Source organism: Ceratotherium simum, chromosome 38 (genome assembly GCF_057802395.1).
Source record: "Ceratotherium simum simum isolate JZ-2026a chromosome 38, ASM5780239v1, whole genome shotgun sequence".
Taxonomy (NCBI): Eukaryota; Metazoa; Chordata; class Mammalia; order Perissodactyla; family Rhinocerotidae; genus Ceratotherium; species Ceratotherium simum.
This window is the reverse complement of record NC_141937.1, coordinates 15,470,572-15,489,180: the sequence shown is the minus strand read 5'-3', so window position 1 is coordinate 15,489,180 and position 18,609 is coordinate 15,470,572. Positions and strand designations below refer to the sequence as shown.

The window sequence follows — 18,609 nt, the reverse complement described above, 5'->3', positions numbered from 1 at the left end:
GTTTGAGTCTGTGTTTTCAGTTGTTTTGGGCAGATACCCAGAAGTGGCATTTTTGGATCATATGAGCTCCAACTTCCTTTCGACGTGCCTCCTGAGCTACAGTACTACATTCACAATAACCTGTTAGGTAGTTGCTTGTTGGTGTGCTACTGAAATCTCAGATACAAGCTGTTTAAAATTGTTCCACACCTCTTCTTCACACCCTCCTCCCAAATGAGACCCTCTTTTAGATTACTGATAAGAACAATTTTCAAGATGCCCTGGCACAAACCACCAGAATCTTTGACTTTCTCCTCCTCCTCTTCTAGCCCTAAGAATTTGGCAAAGCTATTTCAAGCTTCTTCACATCTTCTCTCTGCCTCGCCTACTTTACTACTCAGAGATGATAGTGCATTTTCCCTTGGCATGACTTTGAATACTTTTAATCTTTCATTTTTTAATGAAAATCATATGCTCCCAGTTTCACTAAAAAATCTTTTAAACTCTTGTTTCTACAACAAATTCCTTGCCAGTATTCCTTGTCTTTTTGCTAGTGGGCCCAACAACATCACAGTTTGGATGGACTCTTCATTTCTTCCTGGCAACTCCCAGAACACTTTTTTCGTTTGGTCACAGTAAATGAATGTGTGTGGTACTACCAAGATAAAGGATCACTCATGAGTCAGGGTTGGAGTAGTAATGCAGGAAGCAATAAGGGAGTAATAAAGTAATAAAAGAGCAATAAATAAATAAAGGAGTAATAATGGAGATAATGCTGGAAGTCAATATTTTCCTCGGAGTGTAAGGGAGGGCAAGACTTCTCTTCTGTGCAATCATGTCCAGGAGGGTTTGACCATTCATTTCATCCCTGTAGTCTAAGTCAGACTTTATTGCCTAAAGAATTCAATATTGGTTTGATTTTAGTCAGTATTTATCTTGCGTATATAACATATATATGTTAACTAGAAGTTGATAACATTGGCTCTATTGATTCCTCACTTTTTACTTTCTTATGCATGAGCTTCCTAAGAAGCAGAACACCCAGTGGCCAAACAGTTGCAGAGAATCCTACTGTTATTGACTCTGGAAAGTAAATACAGTTCCTGAGTGAAGAGCTTGCCCTTTGGGGAAGTTGGGCCTTCCATGTATGAAGGTTGTTAGAATAAGTAAGAGTTTGACCTCTGGAATGAGGGAGACCTTGATTCAAAACCTCTCTCTCCCACTTGCTTACTGTGTGGCTTTGGAGCAGGCTTTATAACTTTTATCATAGTTTTGCATCTGTAAAATGGAGATTAATATAATTCCTTCCTCATCAAGTTGCTGGGGAATTAAATGAAATAATCCACGTTAACACAGTGCCTGGCACATCATGTTCAGTATCAGTTTTCTTAGTAGAGAGAATGTTGGTCAGATAATCTCATGCAATTGCCTCCCAGACAGGAATTGAGCACAAGTGTGAAATGAACAAGTCGAGGAGGAAAATCAGCTGGAAGCTCCCACTCAGGTCAGGAGTAATTGCTAGTTTATAGGACAGTGCTTTGAAAATTGATGAGCAACCTCTTATTATTTTCCCAATGCTAAGGTTCAAAACTTAGGTTTTGACATATTTCTGGACTTTAACACCTACGGAAAAATATACCCTTTCACTGATAAAACTAAAAAGTCATAGGTTTCCTTTTGGCCAAATATGTGTAGGGTCTTGTCATTCTATATCAAATTTAATGCTGTATTTAACACTCTCTATGTACCTATTGATACTTACAAGTAGAAAGAAATACTGATTTTGACATCTTATTTGGTACCCTAAGCAAACTATTTGTGTACAGCTCCTGGATACTTCAAATTCTAATAGACACGAGTTAATTTTATGCAAATATTCAAGGAGAGCCTTTAATAAAAAGACTGTAAATGTAGTCAAGCTTTATAGATGTTAGCTAAATTAATGGATCGATCAGATATAAAAGAATAGAACTTTGAAAATAAAATGTTATTTTGTTGGAATCCTCCGATGAGACTTTTAGATAGGATTAGCTGAGATTAGCTTTTATTTGATTTATGGGTGCTTAAACATTGGAGAGTTAATTTATCTTTGAGAATTCATTTTCATTTCCATGCCTTAAAAATATGAGCAGTTAGCTAAATGCTCATATGTGTTGATAAGAAACATTAAGTGTTTATTTCTTACTGGTGCAAAATCTTTTCTAGTTTTCATACTTGGCTTTTTGCCTAACCTCATAAAAGTCTGCTTAATTTTAATGCATTTTCTTTTCCAGAGTACTGTGTATATTTTTATTGAGCTCATTTATAAAAAAATCATAAAATACGAGTTGATGTCATATATTGAAGTTTTCTGGTTATGAATTAAATCTGTGTGTGTGCTCCTTTTAAGCTTTGAAATGTGTCAGTTAGAGAGAGAAATAGTTGGAAACGACAGTGCAAGTACAACTTCTGATTCCACAAAGTTAGAAAGTAGTAAAAAAAAGAAAAAAATAACTATATTACACATTTATGTCACAGAACTGCATTATTGAGGCAAATCGATGTTCAGATTTATGTAATGTGATTGACGCAAAGAGTTTTAATATCTCTGTATTCAATTATCAAGCTACTTTGTACTTTAGCTTCAGTTACTGAACAGTCCATATATTCTCTGTGTAGGAAACCCTTCAATCAAGCTGTGCCTCCTCCCCTACTAAAACTTTGTTGTTCATAATTCATTTATAGGAATGTTAATTTTCTATGGAAAATAATAAAATGGACCCATTATATTTACACTTGTTCTTTGGTGATGGTGGTGAGGGGGGAGACGAATTGAGGGAGTTGTTAATCACCTTGTAGGGTTGAACTTCAGACAAGCCGTAAAGTAGAAATTCAAAAGGAATTAGAATGCTCAATGAAAATAAATTATTAGTAAAATGAACCATATTAAAATGCATATATAAAATGTTAGAGAAAAAAATAACGTTTTAATTCAAGAAACATTTGTATAGACAATGAGCCTTGAAATAATTAGAATATGTTGATTTTTATTTGGGGGTAATCATAAAATCCACTGATATTAGAAAACCAGCAAGGCATCAGAATGGAAACAGTAGTGGAGATAATTCATGGGTAATACAAGGTCTTATTTCTCACTTCTTGGCCCGTTGTATCTGTGAAGAGCTGCTCCTTTATGCTAATGTATGGCCCCACCCAGTGTTGAAGAGCAGACTCGTCTCTCTCTGCTGGTTTCATGCTCTTTGAGACACCCTGAGGACCAAGTCTTGCTCTTGTGGACCTGAGTTTTGGGGTCTTGAGGTATAGCTGCCATTGCTTTGCTCAGGATCATCATCTTCTCAGTTATTACTTCCTTTATAGAACTCCAGTCTGCCCTCTCAGGAAGCTTGTGCTCCGCAGATAAGATTGGGGGCGGAGGGCAACATAGGTCTCCAGCACCTCCATTTTGTTGAGATAACAAATACTTGTTGAGCTCCACTGTGTGCTTGAGAATGTGCTGGGCACAGGATAAATGGTGGTAAATGAGACAGATATAGTCTATCCCTTGTCAAGCCTAAAGTGACCTGGGGATTGAGACAAGCAGTTAAAGTCCAACATAGTAAGTGCTAAGACAGGACAAAAGCTAGGCATCGTTGGAGGGGCAGAAAGGAGTTCCCAGAGGAACTGATACCTTGACTGACACATCTGAAAGATGAGTAGGAGTCAGTTGGGCCGAGTGTAGGGAAAGTGTGTTCCTTCAAGAAGGAAGGGCATGTGCAAACTTCTCGATGTGTAAGAAGCATGGAGTATTTGAACAGAAAGACTGGCTAGAACTTGGATGTGACTTAGAGAGCGGTGCGAGATGAGACTATGAAAGGAGGTAAGGGCTGATCAAGAACCTCTTGTTAAGCTGTCTTAAGGCATTTAGATTTTATCCTTAGTGCTTTGAGGAGCATCAGAATGTTAAAGCAGGATAGCAGCAAGGTGGCATTTGATTTTAGAAAAATCCCTCTGGCAACCTGGCGGAGAATGATTGGCAGGGGAAGACTGGCGGCAGAGGTGGCTTAGTGGGCCAATGCATTAATCCGGGTGGAGATGGTGTGGGTTATGGTAGTGACGGTGAGCCCAGGGGGAATTGATTTTGCTTTGAAAAAGAATTTTAAAATAATTGATTTGATCTGCGTGTGCATGTTTTTTTGGGGATTTGAGTGAGGAAGAGGGTGGAGTCTAGAATAACACCCATGTCTCAGGCTTCATGGTGTGGTAGTGAAGAGGAACAGATCGGAGAGGAAAGAAGATGGTCACTTATATTTGGGACACATCCATCTTCAAGAGTCTGTGAGATAGCCAAGTCTAAATGGACTGTGGGCAGGTGGGCATATGGATGTGAAGCCCAATAAAGAGATTTCGTCTGCGGTGACTGCCAGAATGTACTGAGGGAAAAATATGACAAGAAGAAAGATTCTAAAATAAGACGCAAAGGTAAAACAAAAAGTCAAGAGGAAGAATCCCAGTGAAACACGGAGAAAAGCTCTGCGTGAGCCTTTCTGTTGCTTCAGGAGCCGAGGGTGGAGCCTGCTAATTCCTGCTCACAGATGCCTCCTCTCCCCACTCTTCCTGTTTCTAGCTTCTGTTTCACTCACCTCCTCTCCTCTCCACTTCCTATTACTGAAACCCTGCATTCTCCCAAAGCCTTTATTTTTATTTTTTGGTGGGCAAGAAAATGGTGATTATTTCTCCAGACCTTCACCTGAACCTCACATCTCGGTGTGGGCCTTCTGCCCTCCATCCAAGCCTGTGCAAAAGGAACTTTTGGGTTGACCTGGTCACAGGTATACAGAGGTCATTAGTCTCTTCAGTAAAAAGACTGTACCTTTCATTAATATAATTGGCGTGAGTTGTTTTTTTAAAAATTAACTCTGCTTCAATAGGATATTCTCATGCATTGTTTTCACAAGACCAAATAATAAAATTTAAAAAGAAGTTTCTTCTTAAAGAAACTTAAATCAGTTGCTTTAGTAACTCAGCTTTGCTAAGTGATACTCATTAGGGAACAGAAAACTACTTTGTTTTTTCCTTCTGAAACAAGTTGAAGACTTACAAATAGTTGTTAATGGTGTTTGGTTAAGAAATATTGGTTTTAATTGTATATATCAAAATATGTACCGATTGATTTTTTCCTGTTGCCAATTTATCAATTCTGAATTTTAATGTAGTTCGGGCAGGAGAAAACCCGCTTTGTCACAAAAGGTTTCCATTATGAACGTGATTCCACTGGGCATCTATTTTCATTCTCGTTAAGGGATGAATTCAATTGCACAAATCCAGCGTATTTTATGTGTTAAACATGTTAGTTCAGGAAGTTCACTTGGTTCTATAAAGATACACATCTATACTAGATAACCAAGCCAAACATAATATTTAGCCAATTGACCTTTGATCCAATTCAGTTCTCCCATCTTCTGGCTTGCAAAACAACTGGCTTTGGGGGGGCAAAAGTGGATCAAAGTAATTTTTGGTTTGAATAATTATTGACAGTTTTCTTCTGAGACTTGATATAAACTCATTCTTTTAGAGTTAAAATAAATCATATTTACGGCATAAACATTATAGGAGACCAAACACTAAAATTTCTTTGAGATGTCAGAAGAATATACGTTTTGCTTAGAATTAACATCTGCCCAGGTAAATTTTGTTTCTGGTTCCATTATTTCCTCAATTTGTCCTTATCAATAAAGACAATTCTAAAAACAATAACTATGCCTGGATGTTTGAGGCAGAGTGTGTGGTCTCTTACTCAAGTTACGAGTTTATACTTCTGCTGACTAGTTTGCTGGTTCCTATTATGCAATAGAGGAATGCAGATGTTAATTTCATCTGAAGCCTGTTGATACAGTGACTTTTATAATGTAAATTTAAAGATGGAGAACCAAGTTTTATGAGACCAACATTTCTGATCAAGTCCTCACTCCACCCTATTCTAATTGGAACTGACCCTTAAGTTGAATAAAGACTAAAGAGTTCTGTAATTCAAACATTTCACTACATGTTGCATCTTGCCCTTAGTAAATGAGAAAATGGAAACTTAAGCAGAGAATCTGAATTAGAGGGTGGAATATGTACTTAAATATATATACTTTTTTTTTGAGAATAGGAAACATGTTTTAAAATAGTACATATCGAGCCAGCCCTGATGGCCTAATGGTTAAAGTTCGGCATGCTCTGCTTCGGCGGCCCATGTTTGGTTCCTGGTCGTGGAACCATACCACTCATCTGTCAGTAGCCATGCTGGGGAGGCAGCTCACATAGAAGAACTAGAAGGACTTATAACTAGAATATGCAATTATGTACTGGGGCTTTGGGGAGTAGGAAAAAAAAGAGAGAGAGAGAGGAAGATTGGCAACAGATGTTAGCTCGGGGTAAATCTTTCCCTGAAAAAAAAAAAGTTTAAAATAGTACATCGGTTTAGGCTAAATTTAGGTCATTTTCTCAAGAGGTGTAAGAATTTAGACTATATAAATGGACTTGTTTATAAAAACATGCCAATACTTATTAATTTGTGAAGTTTAATATTCTGCACACTGTAAACCAGACTTCTTTTGGTGGATAAAGAAATGGAGGTGACTTCTAAATATTAAAGCAGAAACTTCATGTAGGCAATTAGACATATGTACCAAGAGCTCAGAGAAGAGGGTTGGGCTGGAAGTATAAATTTATAAGCTATCTGCATTTAGTAGCAATAGAAACCATAGGCATGAAATAGATTTTCTTGTGGGAGAATTTGGAGTCATAAGAAGAGAAGAGGGCCTGACATTGAGCCTCTGCGGCTCTGGTTTCATGTGGGATGGAGTGAACGTTCAAACAACACTGGGAAGCCACAGCCTGAGAGATAGGGGGAGCACTGGGAGAGTTTTGTTTATGGAAGCCAAGGGAAAAGCATGGTTTCAAGAGGAAGGGAGAAATTGTCGGATGCTTCTGTTAGGTCAAGCATGATGTGGACTGAAAATCTCTGTTGATTTCAGCAAAAAGAGTCATTGATGACATCAAGAAAGCGCTTTTGTGGGGCAGCTAAGGTGGTGTAGGTTGAGACATGCAGAAGAGGTGAGGAGACCTCAAGTGTAGACATCTCTGAGGAATGGAGCTGAGAAGGTGGGGCAGGATAGAAGATGGAGTTCAAGAATGATGTGAGGTCAAAGGAGACCTTTTTGTGACACAGAGTTGCATATGATAAAGATGGATGAGAAAGAAATATTTGAGTGAGAGGGATTCAATCAACAAGAGGGAAAAGAAAAAGGATTAATAATAAAATAACAACAACAACTAATATTTATTGAGTGCTCACCACCTCCAGGGCACTGTGTTAAGTCCCTTGACATGTATTCTTACATTTAATTCTTAGTAATGTGCTGTAGTGGATGCCATTATTTTCTCTAGGTTAGAGAGGGAAAAAGTTAGAGATGTTAACTTACTTCCTCAGTGTCCTCTAGCTAGTAAGTGATGGACTAACTTACTAACTTAAGGACTGAACTTCACCTTGCCCCAGCCCACCACCCCTGACTTGAAATTAAGTGTTCCGGGCTGCATTTGAATACCTATTTAAAGATTCTTTAAATTATATTTTAAGAAAGCCCACTTCAAAACTCTCTGAAAGTTCCAGCAGTTTTATTCTGACAACCATTTTAGCTAGTGGCCTGAGTCAAAAAAAAAGAAAAAAGTCTTATCTGCAGAGAAAACTTAACCTTGTGAGTGTATATAAAACATCGTGCCCCAAAATATATGCGGTATGAACTGAAGGTGATTTGCCCTAAGAACTCCCAAAGCAATTGGCTGAGGCAGAGATTAAGTCCAGGAGAGTTTTTTTTATACATCGAGAAGGACAGAAAAAGGATTTGTGAGTTGAGGTAGCAACATAGTAAGGCCAAGTATGTGATAGGAACACATCCTCCAGTCTCCCTGTAGATTCTGACTGGCTACGTTTCCTGAAATGATATTAATTATGTCCTCTTCCTTTTAACAGGACATAATGACTACATGTGTCCGGCTACCAACCAGTGCACGATTGATAAAAACAGGAGGAAAAGCTGTCAGGCCTGCCGGCTACGCAAGTGCTACGAAGTAGGAATGATGAAAGGGGGTAGGTACCTTCGACACAGGGCGCCCCCTGCAGTGGATATCCGTATCTACCACCCAGTGCTGGCTGTTTCTATTCCAACAACCACGGGACTTCAGTGTTTTCTCTTCTAATTAATTTTTCCTATTCTTATGTTTCTTTGCAACCAAAGTATTTTTAGAATACATTTTATTTAAAAAAAAAAGGAAATTCTAACATGCCATTTTGTGGTTTATATTTTACATGTAAATAATTATATTTTAAGTCAAAGGTGTGTGGGAGGTGGTGGTGATGGAAGGAAAGGAAGACTGCGCAGTGAATTGTTCTAGAAATGTTTTTCAGTCACTGTTTATATTGCTAAGGCAATGGTATCTGAGAATCAACTGTCCCTAAATTGAGACTTGGAAACGTGAAAGCCAAATAGCTAATTTATAATCTTTCAATCTCTTAACATCCCCGAGGGAATCTGAATTGCAATCAAAAGGCAGCTTTCTCCTTTGGAGGTTGAGTTAACCAGAAACTCCCATAACCTCAGTGTCTAGAAAGATGCTGGGAACATTGAAATGAGGACTGAGCACTAATGAATCACAAGGCACTCAGGATTTGTGCCTCTGGTGCTTGTGTCTTTGTGACTGTGGGTGTGTGTATGTGTGGTTTTCTGTCCCCTCATGTATCTGGTCTTCCAGTTTTCTTATACAGGAATCTGGTGTCTGGTTCTGGGGATATTGGGTGCTCCATAAATGTTGTTGCCTCGTTGATCTCCTTGTATTCTGCGAATGTAGTCTTGAGGAACACTGCTTCTAGTCTTGCATAGCCTTCAAAATTCTGGAAGAGAACAAATAGGAAATGTGTAATTAAAATGAAGTCACAGGTGCACTCAGCATTTTGGGTGATACAAAGGGGAGGGATGGCTCTATGATGGTGCTGCCTGCTGATCGTAATGGGAAAAAGCTTTCTGAAGGAGGCAAGGCTTGGGATGAGTTAAAGAGAACAAAGTTGCAATGAAAAAGAATAGTGAATGTGCAGCTAGAGGGCAGCTAACCTTTAACTCGTTAATACTTGGACATAGGAGAAGCAGAGGAAACACCAAGAATGGAGATCACGATGAAGACGTGCCTGATTGTTATGAAGCTTACAGTCAAAGATTCCTTAGTTCCATGGTCATAAACAAGCCTGCCAGGTTGAGATTTTTGAATACAGCATTTGGAATAAATTCCCTTGATGAAAAGATGAAATGTTGAATTTACGCATTGTGTGAGCTGTGACTATATGTCTTGAATGTCTGAAAAAGCAGCTCTAATTCAAAGGATAATTAATTCCAAGAATTTAGCAGCCATGTTCAGAAAATGACACTTTGAATCATAAATGGATTAAATATTTAAGGAATTCATCTTTCCTTGTACTCTTGGAGAATTAGTCAGGCTTAATTAAATTCACAAAAAGCTTCTTAAGGTAACTTGATAAGTGACAGGAATATAACAACTGCATGTAAAAAGTTTAATTTGAAACAGTGAAGTCCAAGTTTAATATTCTTCTTTGGTGATTGTAGGTAGATTAAGCCAGCCTCTTGCATTTTCTCTGAAAGCTGAAATAATCAACATGTAAATATGTCCAAAGGATTTTTTTGAGGGTACCCGTATACTGACCCCACTTCATAAAAACAATTCTGTTTTTTCTAATTAATATCCAGACACAGTCTGGTTGCATGAATATAAATTATGCATACTTGTTTTTAATCTAACATAAATTTTACTATGCAAAGACATAACAAAAGCCTTCCCACTGTTTTCAAATAGGACTGTAGATAATTTGACTGCACAGAGCCGGTCTGTGTGTGCATGTGTATACTTGTACATGTATATTTGTGACTGTAAATATATATATCTGTATTAATTTGCTGCTGCATTATTCTGCCATAACAAACTCTACAGACTGGGTGGCTTAAACAACAGAAATTAATTTTCTCACGGTTCTGGAAGCTAAAAGTCCAAGAGCAAGGTGCTGGAAAATTCGGTTTCTGGTGAGACCTCTCTTGCAGGCTTCCTTCTTGCTGTGTCCTCACGTGACGTTTTGTCTGTTGGCGAGGACAGAGAGGGAGCTTTCTCTGGTGTGTGTCTCTCTTCTTATAAGGACACAGGTGCTATCGGGTTAGATCCCCACCCTTATGACCTCATTTAACCTTAATTCTGTCCATAAAGCCCCGTCTCCAAATACAGTCACATTACAGGTTAGGGCTTCAACATATGCATTTTGGTGGGACATAGTTCAGACTATAACAGCTGTCGTAACAAAATACCATAGACTGGGGGACTTAAAAAACAGAAATTCATTTTCTCACAGTCCCGGAGGCTGGAAGTCTGAGATCAAGGTGTCAGCAGGTTTGGTCTCATCTGAAGCCTATCTCCCTGGCTTACAGATGGCCACCTTCTCGCTGGGTCCTCATATGGTCTTGTCTCTGTGCATGTGCATTCTTGGTGTTGATTCCTCTTCTTCTAAGAACACCAGTCATGTTGAATTAGGCCCCCACTTTTATGACCTCGTTGAAGCTTTATTACCTCTTTAAAGACCCTATGTCCAAATATAGTCACATTCTAAGGCTTGGGACTTCAACATGAATTTTGTGAGGGACACAATTCAGTAACTAACAATACCTCGTAGAGCTTCCTCAGTGGTTGTTCAGTGTCTGTCTACATATAATGAAAACATGTGTCTTTATGGCAGTCTATATATGTGTATAAATTTTACGCCAAGCTTTAAAGTTGTAAAACTATAGTCAGTGAGAACATCTTATTTTAATTATATGTATAAAGTGTTTGCTATAAAGCGATATAATTTATTGTATTTTCCTCAACGTGGGATACCGCACGTAACCTCATGACACCTTGTCTAACAACTCCCCAAATCCCACAGAATAAAGACTTAATTTACAACTGGAGGTACAATTATCACTAACTATAAAATTTGAAATTACTTGTAAAGAATGACTGTGACTGAACAAATCTTTACAACATTTTCCTCCTGGTTTCACAAGAATTCAGTTTCTTACCCAGGCTAGACAGCAATTAGAATATTGAATCTCCACATATGAAATACAATGTTTAGTTTCAGATAAAAGAGAGAGAGAGAGAGAACCACACACTTACCCCCTACTTTTATAGCAAGGCTGAATAAATTTATTGAAGTGTTCTAAAGATTCAAAAGAGTGCATGGTTTATCTACAGGAAGAAATTATTTTAATCTATTGTGATGCCTACTATATTCTGAAAATCCCAACATCATTATGAGAGTCGGTTCTGAGCCAAGGTAATTCAGTGAGATGCAGGATTTAAGATGTGCGTGAGGGGAGGCATTTTCCCATCTTTGTGTGTATGCTGGTCTCTCTGCCTAGGTTGCATTTTCTTCCTCATCTGTCTCCCTCCCCTTCAACCTTAGATGGCAGATTAAATGTCCCTTCTTCAGGGAGGCCTTCCTGTTGCCTCACACTAGGTTAGTTCCCTGTGTTATCTACCGGTCGTAGCAAACAACTCTTCTCTGAGCTCTTGTTACTGTTATTGTTAGTTATTCAACATTTGTCCATAAACTCCATGATGGCAGGAACTCTCTCTGTCCTCTTGGCTGATCTAGCACTAAGCAAGTTACAAAACAAGTGTTCAAGAAATTTTTTTCCATGAATAATGAATTAACTCAATTCATTGAAATAGTTACTTGTTTAGGGCTTCTTACATGTGAGCTATTATGGAGAATGCAAATGTGAATAAGACCCTAGAATCTTCCATCAACGTCCTTATAGTACAAAGAGGATATTTGCCTATGAAGTGGCAAATAAAAATCTAGAAGACAAGTTGAGACTGGGTTGGAAGATGAAGATGAGAATGGAAGACCAGTGGACAACGAAAGTTCAGAGCTTTAGCCAAACACTCCTGGGTTTAGTCCAACCTAGAATATTACTCAGACCATCTGACTTCCAAGGTGTATATTGTTATCCAAGAATATGGCAATCTAGTTGGTTTGGTGGAAAGGGGAAGACTTCAGAGATGGAATTCCTGGTCCAAATACTAGCTCCTCTGCAGACTTGCTGAGCAATCCTGTTACAGTCACTTTTATGAGCTTCCGTACCCTCAGATGTAAAATAAAAATAAATGACTTCTACTTAAGTTTATTGTGAAGATCACAATTTATAATGTGTGACTTTAAAGTACCGTACAAGTGTTAGCTATTACATATTTTCTGTCTTAAACATAATTCCCATCTTAGTTAAGTACTCAGCACTGCTCTTTTTGTTTTTTAGTTGGAAGAAAGAGAACAGCAATTTCACCTCTTGTACAAGGTGTAAATATCTAATTCCTTTGTGGGGAATAAAAACCTGTCTCAGACACATCTGCTTCTTTTTCTTTTTGGTGTCATATGCTGGATATAGCTGCATGATGAATGAGATTTGTTGTTTATCATTTTATGATGCTAGAGATTTACACAAATGTGTTAAAATTCTTTCCTCACAATAGACTCAGGACTGTGTTGATGGCGAGGTTTTCATTTTTCAGATAAGGAAATTGACACATGGAAATTAATTGATGTGCTGGACTCATGCACTGCCCATCCTGGTTGTGTTTCCTCGTAACACATTAAGAAGAAATTTGAGATAAAGTAATAATCATCAACAAGTCTTTATTTTGATGACAATGTTGTGGTTTAATTTTGAGAAATATTCCAAAACAATAAATAAACTAAAAAAAAAGTAATGTTACAATTTTAAAGTGAGAAAATAAGATATTAATAATATAGATTGGGAAATGTATGTTATATGTCCAGAATAACCCAGAAGCCCAAGGAAGAATTGGAAAATAAAATATTTCCTTGTTGCCTAAGTTTAAAATTTATCATCATGAGTTAGTGTAATTTGTTTATTGATGGGATGAGCCCCCAGTCCAGAAAATTAGGTCTCCTTTAACCTATATTGGCTGTCTTTTACCAAAAGTAATCAACGGATTATTAATGTTAATGATGGCAGAACCAAATCAATGAATTAAAAATGTAAATGCGAATTTCTTTCTTGAGATTGTCCAACAATTCTTATGAGAATTGCAGCTGCATGGGAATCCAAGCTTTTTCAGAAGGCAGGGTTGGAAGTTCATGTTTAGGATTTGATTTAAGAAAAATGTTAAAGAAAAGCTGGTTGCTCTGGACCAAAGAGATTCTGGTTGTTTTAAGCAGCAACCTATATATTTATGATATTAAAAAATGTTATTTTACTGATTCATATTATATATATTTAATTTATCCAAAATTTTCCCCATATTATCATTTTTCATTTGCAAATAAGTCTACTGAATCAAGTCATTGAATCTTATAGGGCCTTAAAGATGAACAAATCCGATGTTTTGCAACTTTTAAACCAATCCAATTTCTCTTCCACAAGCAGCAGCAGGTTCCTGATCTATGAGACAGGTAAAAGCTGATTTGGCATAGCCTCCCTTCACTTGATATGGTGTTCCTGAGAACCTTCTAAGAACTCCAGGGTTCTAAGGAACACAGTTTGCAAAGCACTGATCTAATCTAACTCCTTCATCTTCTAGATAAGGAAACCCAAGGCTAGAAAGATTAAGTGACTTGATCAAAGTCTCAGAACTACCTGGCAGAAGAATTGAGCCTAGAATTCTAGATTCTAGACTCAGAGTTCTTTCTCTTTCCAGCACACCTCTTTACTATAGCATTCCATGCTACCACTCACATTTAACATGAAAAATAGTTGATTAACAAATGTGGGTGGCATATAACTAAGTTAATGCACACAAACGCATATATATACTCCAGAGAGAAGAAATCCAGAGTAAAAGAAATCATTTTATTCTTCCAGATGACACGATGATACCAAGACGTCAGTGATCTGTTGACCTGGGAGCTAAGAGAATTAGGCCTAACTGATTCATAGCTAACCTATGAATAGTCTTCTCTTTCTGCTTTAGTACTGGTGGCTGCAATGGTATTAGTAGGGGATGTGGAATGTGTCAGGACTAACTGGGCTGTAGAATTAAAAGAAAAGAGGAGGTGGGTAATGACAACATTGGGGTCAGAAAAGATAAGCACTGAGAAATCAAGATATAGGAATCATAGTCAGGAAAATCCAAGGAAAAAAGAAATTTAGAGGTTCATTAGTTTAGCATGAATGAAAAAAAAATGAGATGACGAATTAGTTGTTCTATGTGAAATTTGGTAAAAATAAAAGAGATGTCCTGATACATCGTGCCCTCAGCTGCCTAGTAGGGACGGAGGCAGGTCAGCCTCTGCGATGTAGTTCGGTTGGGTGAAGCGTGATGGCAGGTGGCCCAATACTGTCCATCCTTGTAAGAACCATGCAACCTTCAGATCTCTTAACATAGACTGAGCAATGTTTTACAAATTTGGCAGAGTAAGATGGGATCAGCTCAATTCAAAGATTGATGCCCTACTGACCACTCCACCAAAAAACTGCTTTTGTCAGGGTTAACAGGGTCAACTTCCATGTTGCTAAATCCAACAGTCAATTCTCAGTCCTCATCTTGGCTGATTAGCAGCATTTGACACAGTAGATAATTCTCTCTTCCTTAATGTATTTCCTTTACTTGGCTTCCAGGACAATATGCTCTTTAAGTTTTCCTCCTACCCCATCGATCACTCTTTCTAGGTCTTCCTTGTGTATGTCTCATCTCCTTTTCTGATCTCTTAATGTTGGAGTGGCCCAGGGTTTAGTCCAGGGACCTCTTCTGTTCTCTGTCTGTACTCACTCCTTGGTGATATCCCATGTCTTTAAGTACTATTTATGGTATTTATTACTGATGACTCCCAAATTTATCTGTCTAGCCCAAAACTCTCTTCCAAGTCCCTGACTTCTATATGCAACTGCTCATGTGTCTTCCTCACTGGGGTGTCTAATTAACATCTCAAACTCAATTTGTTCAAACTTGAATCCCTTATCTTTCCCCTCAAATATGCTTTATCTGCAATCTTTTCCATCTTAGCTAATACTTCATCTTTTGAGTTGCTTAGGCCAACAAATGTGAGTTATCCTCGATTCCTCTCTTTCTCCCACACCTCTCATCCAGGAAATTATGGTGGCTCTACCTTACAATATTTTCAGAATCTGACCACTTCTTGCCACCACTGCCTTTGCCACTCTGGTCTGAACCACCATTGTCTTTCTCCTAGTTTATTGCTGAAGTCCTATTTGCTTTGTTCCTTGCTCCCCTCAAGTCTGTTCTCCCTAGAGATACATTAAAAATGGAAATCAAATCATACCACGTCTCTTCTCAAAACCTTACATGGCTTTCCGTTTCCCTGAGCTGATGTCATCACAGTGGCCATGAGACTCTACATCATCTGCCTCCTCCCCACTTTGCTTCTTTCACCTCCTTTCCTATTACTCTGTTGCTCACTCCATTCGAGCCGTGTAGGCATTCTTACAAGTCAGGCACGCTTCTGTGTTGGACCATTTACTCTAGCTCTTCCCTCTCCCTGGAAAGCCATTCCACCAGATACTTGTGTGCCTAACTCCTCCACCTCCGTCACTTTCTTTGCTCCATTATCAATTTGTCAATCACACTTACCCTGACCATTCTATTTAATAGTGCAATTTGCTTTGCCCATACATCCTGTGATCCTCTCAATCTCGATATGCCCCCATCTGGCTCTACTTCTGTATTTTTCTATTGCATTTCCACGTTCTAATACACCATATGATTAATTTTTAGATTATGTTTATTGTTTGATGTCTGTCTCCCGTACTAGAATGTCAGCTCCAGATGGGAGTTTACAAGCAAATAAAACAGGTTTGCATATTTTGTTCAGTGATGTATTGCAGGCACTTAGATCAGTGCCTACATATAATAGGCAGTCGATAAATGTAGCCTGCATGAATTAATCGAATGAACAAGGAAAACTGTTATTAAGTGTAGAGCTACGAATAGATTGAGAATCAAGAATCCTGTTTTTTGAATTAATGGAGACTATCTGCTTGGAAGTTACAACCTGTATGGTAGTAGGGGCTGGCCCCGTGGCTTAGCGGTTAAGTGAGTGAGCTCCGCCACTGGTGGCCTGGGGTTCGGATCCCAGGCGCGCACTGACGCACTGCTTGTCCGGCCACGCTGAGGCCGCGTCCCACATACAGCAACTAGAAGGATGTGCAACTATGACATACAACTATCTACTGGGGCCTTGGTGAGAAAAAGGAAAATAAAGGAGCAGGATTGGTAATAGATGTCAGCTCAGGGCTGATCTTCCTCACAAAAAAACAAAAAACAAAAAACAAAAAAACAAAACCTGTATAGTGTTAGCTTTTACTGCATAACAGAACCTCACCTCAAAATCTCAATGGCATACAGTAAGCATCTATTACTCACGTGTTAGGGAGATCAGTGAGGAGACCGCTGAGATTGGCTGGGCTCACTCATGTCTTGAGGTCAACTGGTGATTTGGCTGAAACTACTGGAATGACTCAGTCTTGCTTCACTTGTCTCTCATCCCCAGTGGGCTAGTCCAGGCACGTCCTCATGGTAATGGCAGAGGCGCAAGAGAGAGGAAGCCCCTCATCACAAGCCCTTTTCAAGCCTTTGCTTACATCATCTGATGACATTCAATGTGCCAAAACAGGTCAAATGGCCGAGTCCTTTGGCTTTGTGACGGGGGGCTTCAGAGTCATGACAAATGTCGAAAAGTTGGGGCCATTTTTGTGGTCTATCACAACCAGAAATATGAACTTTTCAGATTTTGGACTGAAAAATAATTACAGAGTTATAGAATCTTAGACTTGGAAGGGACTCATGAATTTATTTCCTCTTCTTCCCACTCAGCATCAGAATCCCCTGTGTAGCATCCTGATAGCTTATGCTGAAGTGCTGAGTACAAATGTGGATTTTATTTGAAGCCTCTCTTATATACCTGATGAATGGACACAATAAGGCAGGAACATTCAGGAGCAGACGTGAGCCAGTACTTCTAGAAAAATCTGGGCTAGTTTCAGATATGCTAGATTTCACTAATTTATTCAGATGTGGGTTTAATGTATGCATGTGTATGTTACAATTGTTGATGAATGCAGATTAAAAAACAATTAACCGTAAGGCTATTTTAATATTTCAGTAGAAGTTGACCTCATATATAAAATTAACCAAACAACATTGACAATCATACTTTTATTTTTATTTAAGTTATAGTTAGAATACTGACTTCAAATTTTTTTTTATACTGAAGTAATTTGATTTCTTATTTAGGGGTCATTTTGGTTTTTAAAAGATGGAAAGAGGGATCTTCATTTACCTTTCCAAGAATGACCATGTCTCACCTCAAATGTTAGAAGAAAAGCTGATGGCCTCTTAAGGCTAGGCAAAAATTTTGGACAGGGTCTCTCTTGTTCCTATAATTTGCTTTTGCAAAAGTAAATTGTTCTTGGGGCTGGCTCCATGGCCTAGTCGTTAAAGTTCGGCGCTCTCCACTTTGGCAGCCCGGGTTCACGGGTTCGGATCCTGGGCACAGACCTACACCACTTGTCAGCCATGCTGTGGTAGTGACCCACACATAAAGTGGAGGAAGATTGGCACAGATGTTAGCTCAGGGCAAGTCTTCCTCAGCAAAAAAAAAAAAAAAAAAAAAAGTAAATTGTTCTTGAAATGATGTAAGGACCCTTTCTGTGGATAGAACCCAAACATGCAGAAGTTTGGGGGCAGTATTTGTATGAATGAATCACTGCTTTTAAATTCTGTAAGGCTAAGGACATCCAGAATTTTCACGGGTTTGCTTTTTGTTTCAGTGATTGTGATTAGGACAATGAATGGTGGGTGGAGCCGAAAAGAACTTAAAGGTCGCTGAGTCCCCATCTTTGTTTCTCAGCTCCTTGTTCTTGTCCAAGTCACACAGCCAGTTCACTGCTCAGACCAGAAGCCAAGACTCCCGGCTCCTTGGTCAGTACTCTTTTCCTTGTACTGCCCTGCCTCGCTGACCTTCAGTGATTTAGATCATCTTGAAAGATAAACACAAGCATAAGTAAGATATTAACATCACATAGACTGAAATTATGCCTTACGAACAGTTACTCTGGACACAAAATACTACTCTTCTACAACAAAAACAGTAATCAACGCATTTGACTTAGTTGTACAACAGAAGTACCAAAAATAAGTTTATAAGGAGAGTGTGATGGATATTTTTAAAACAATAGCTTAACATTTAATTACTTAATATTGCTTAATATTTAATATAATCTAAAAAGGACATTTTCTCCTTCAGGCCAAAGGTTTTCACTATTTTCAGGTAACAATTTCAATATTTGTTGTAAAGCTTGTTTTCTTTTTTAAATGTTTAGCCTATTCTGGTATAAAAAAAAGGTAATGTCAAGTAGAAGGAGGGCTAAGGGGCAAGTGTATGAGCCTGGTTCTTCTGAGGACCCTTGGACAGATCACTTAATTTTTCTGAACACACTTGTGGTCAGACTTCTTGGAAATCACAGAAATATATGCCAGCCCTAAGAGAGATCCTAATGTAAAGTGTGGAGCCATCTATAAAGAAATGTTCTGGGG

At 38.5% G+C, this 18,609-nt stretch overlaps 1 protein-coding gene across 6 annotated transcripts in view; it reads left to right on the top strand.

Moving 5' to 3' along the window:
• Nucleotides 1-18,609, top strand: part of ESR1 (estrogen receptor 1) — a 268,749-nt gene that overhangs the window by 63,431 nt on the left and 186,709 nt on the right. For all 6 annotated transcript variants that reach the window (XR_015550092.1, XM_087424944.1, XM_087424943.1 and 3 more), the window contains 1 exon segment: nucleotides 7,973-8,089. Coding sequence is in view for 5 of the 6 variants with exons in the window: in XM_087424944.1 (XP_087281070.1) it covers nucleotides 7,973-8,089 (117 nt within the window). In the remaining variant the exon portion in view is untranslated.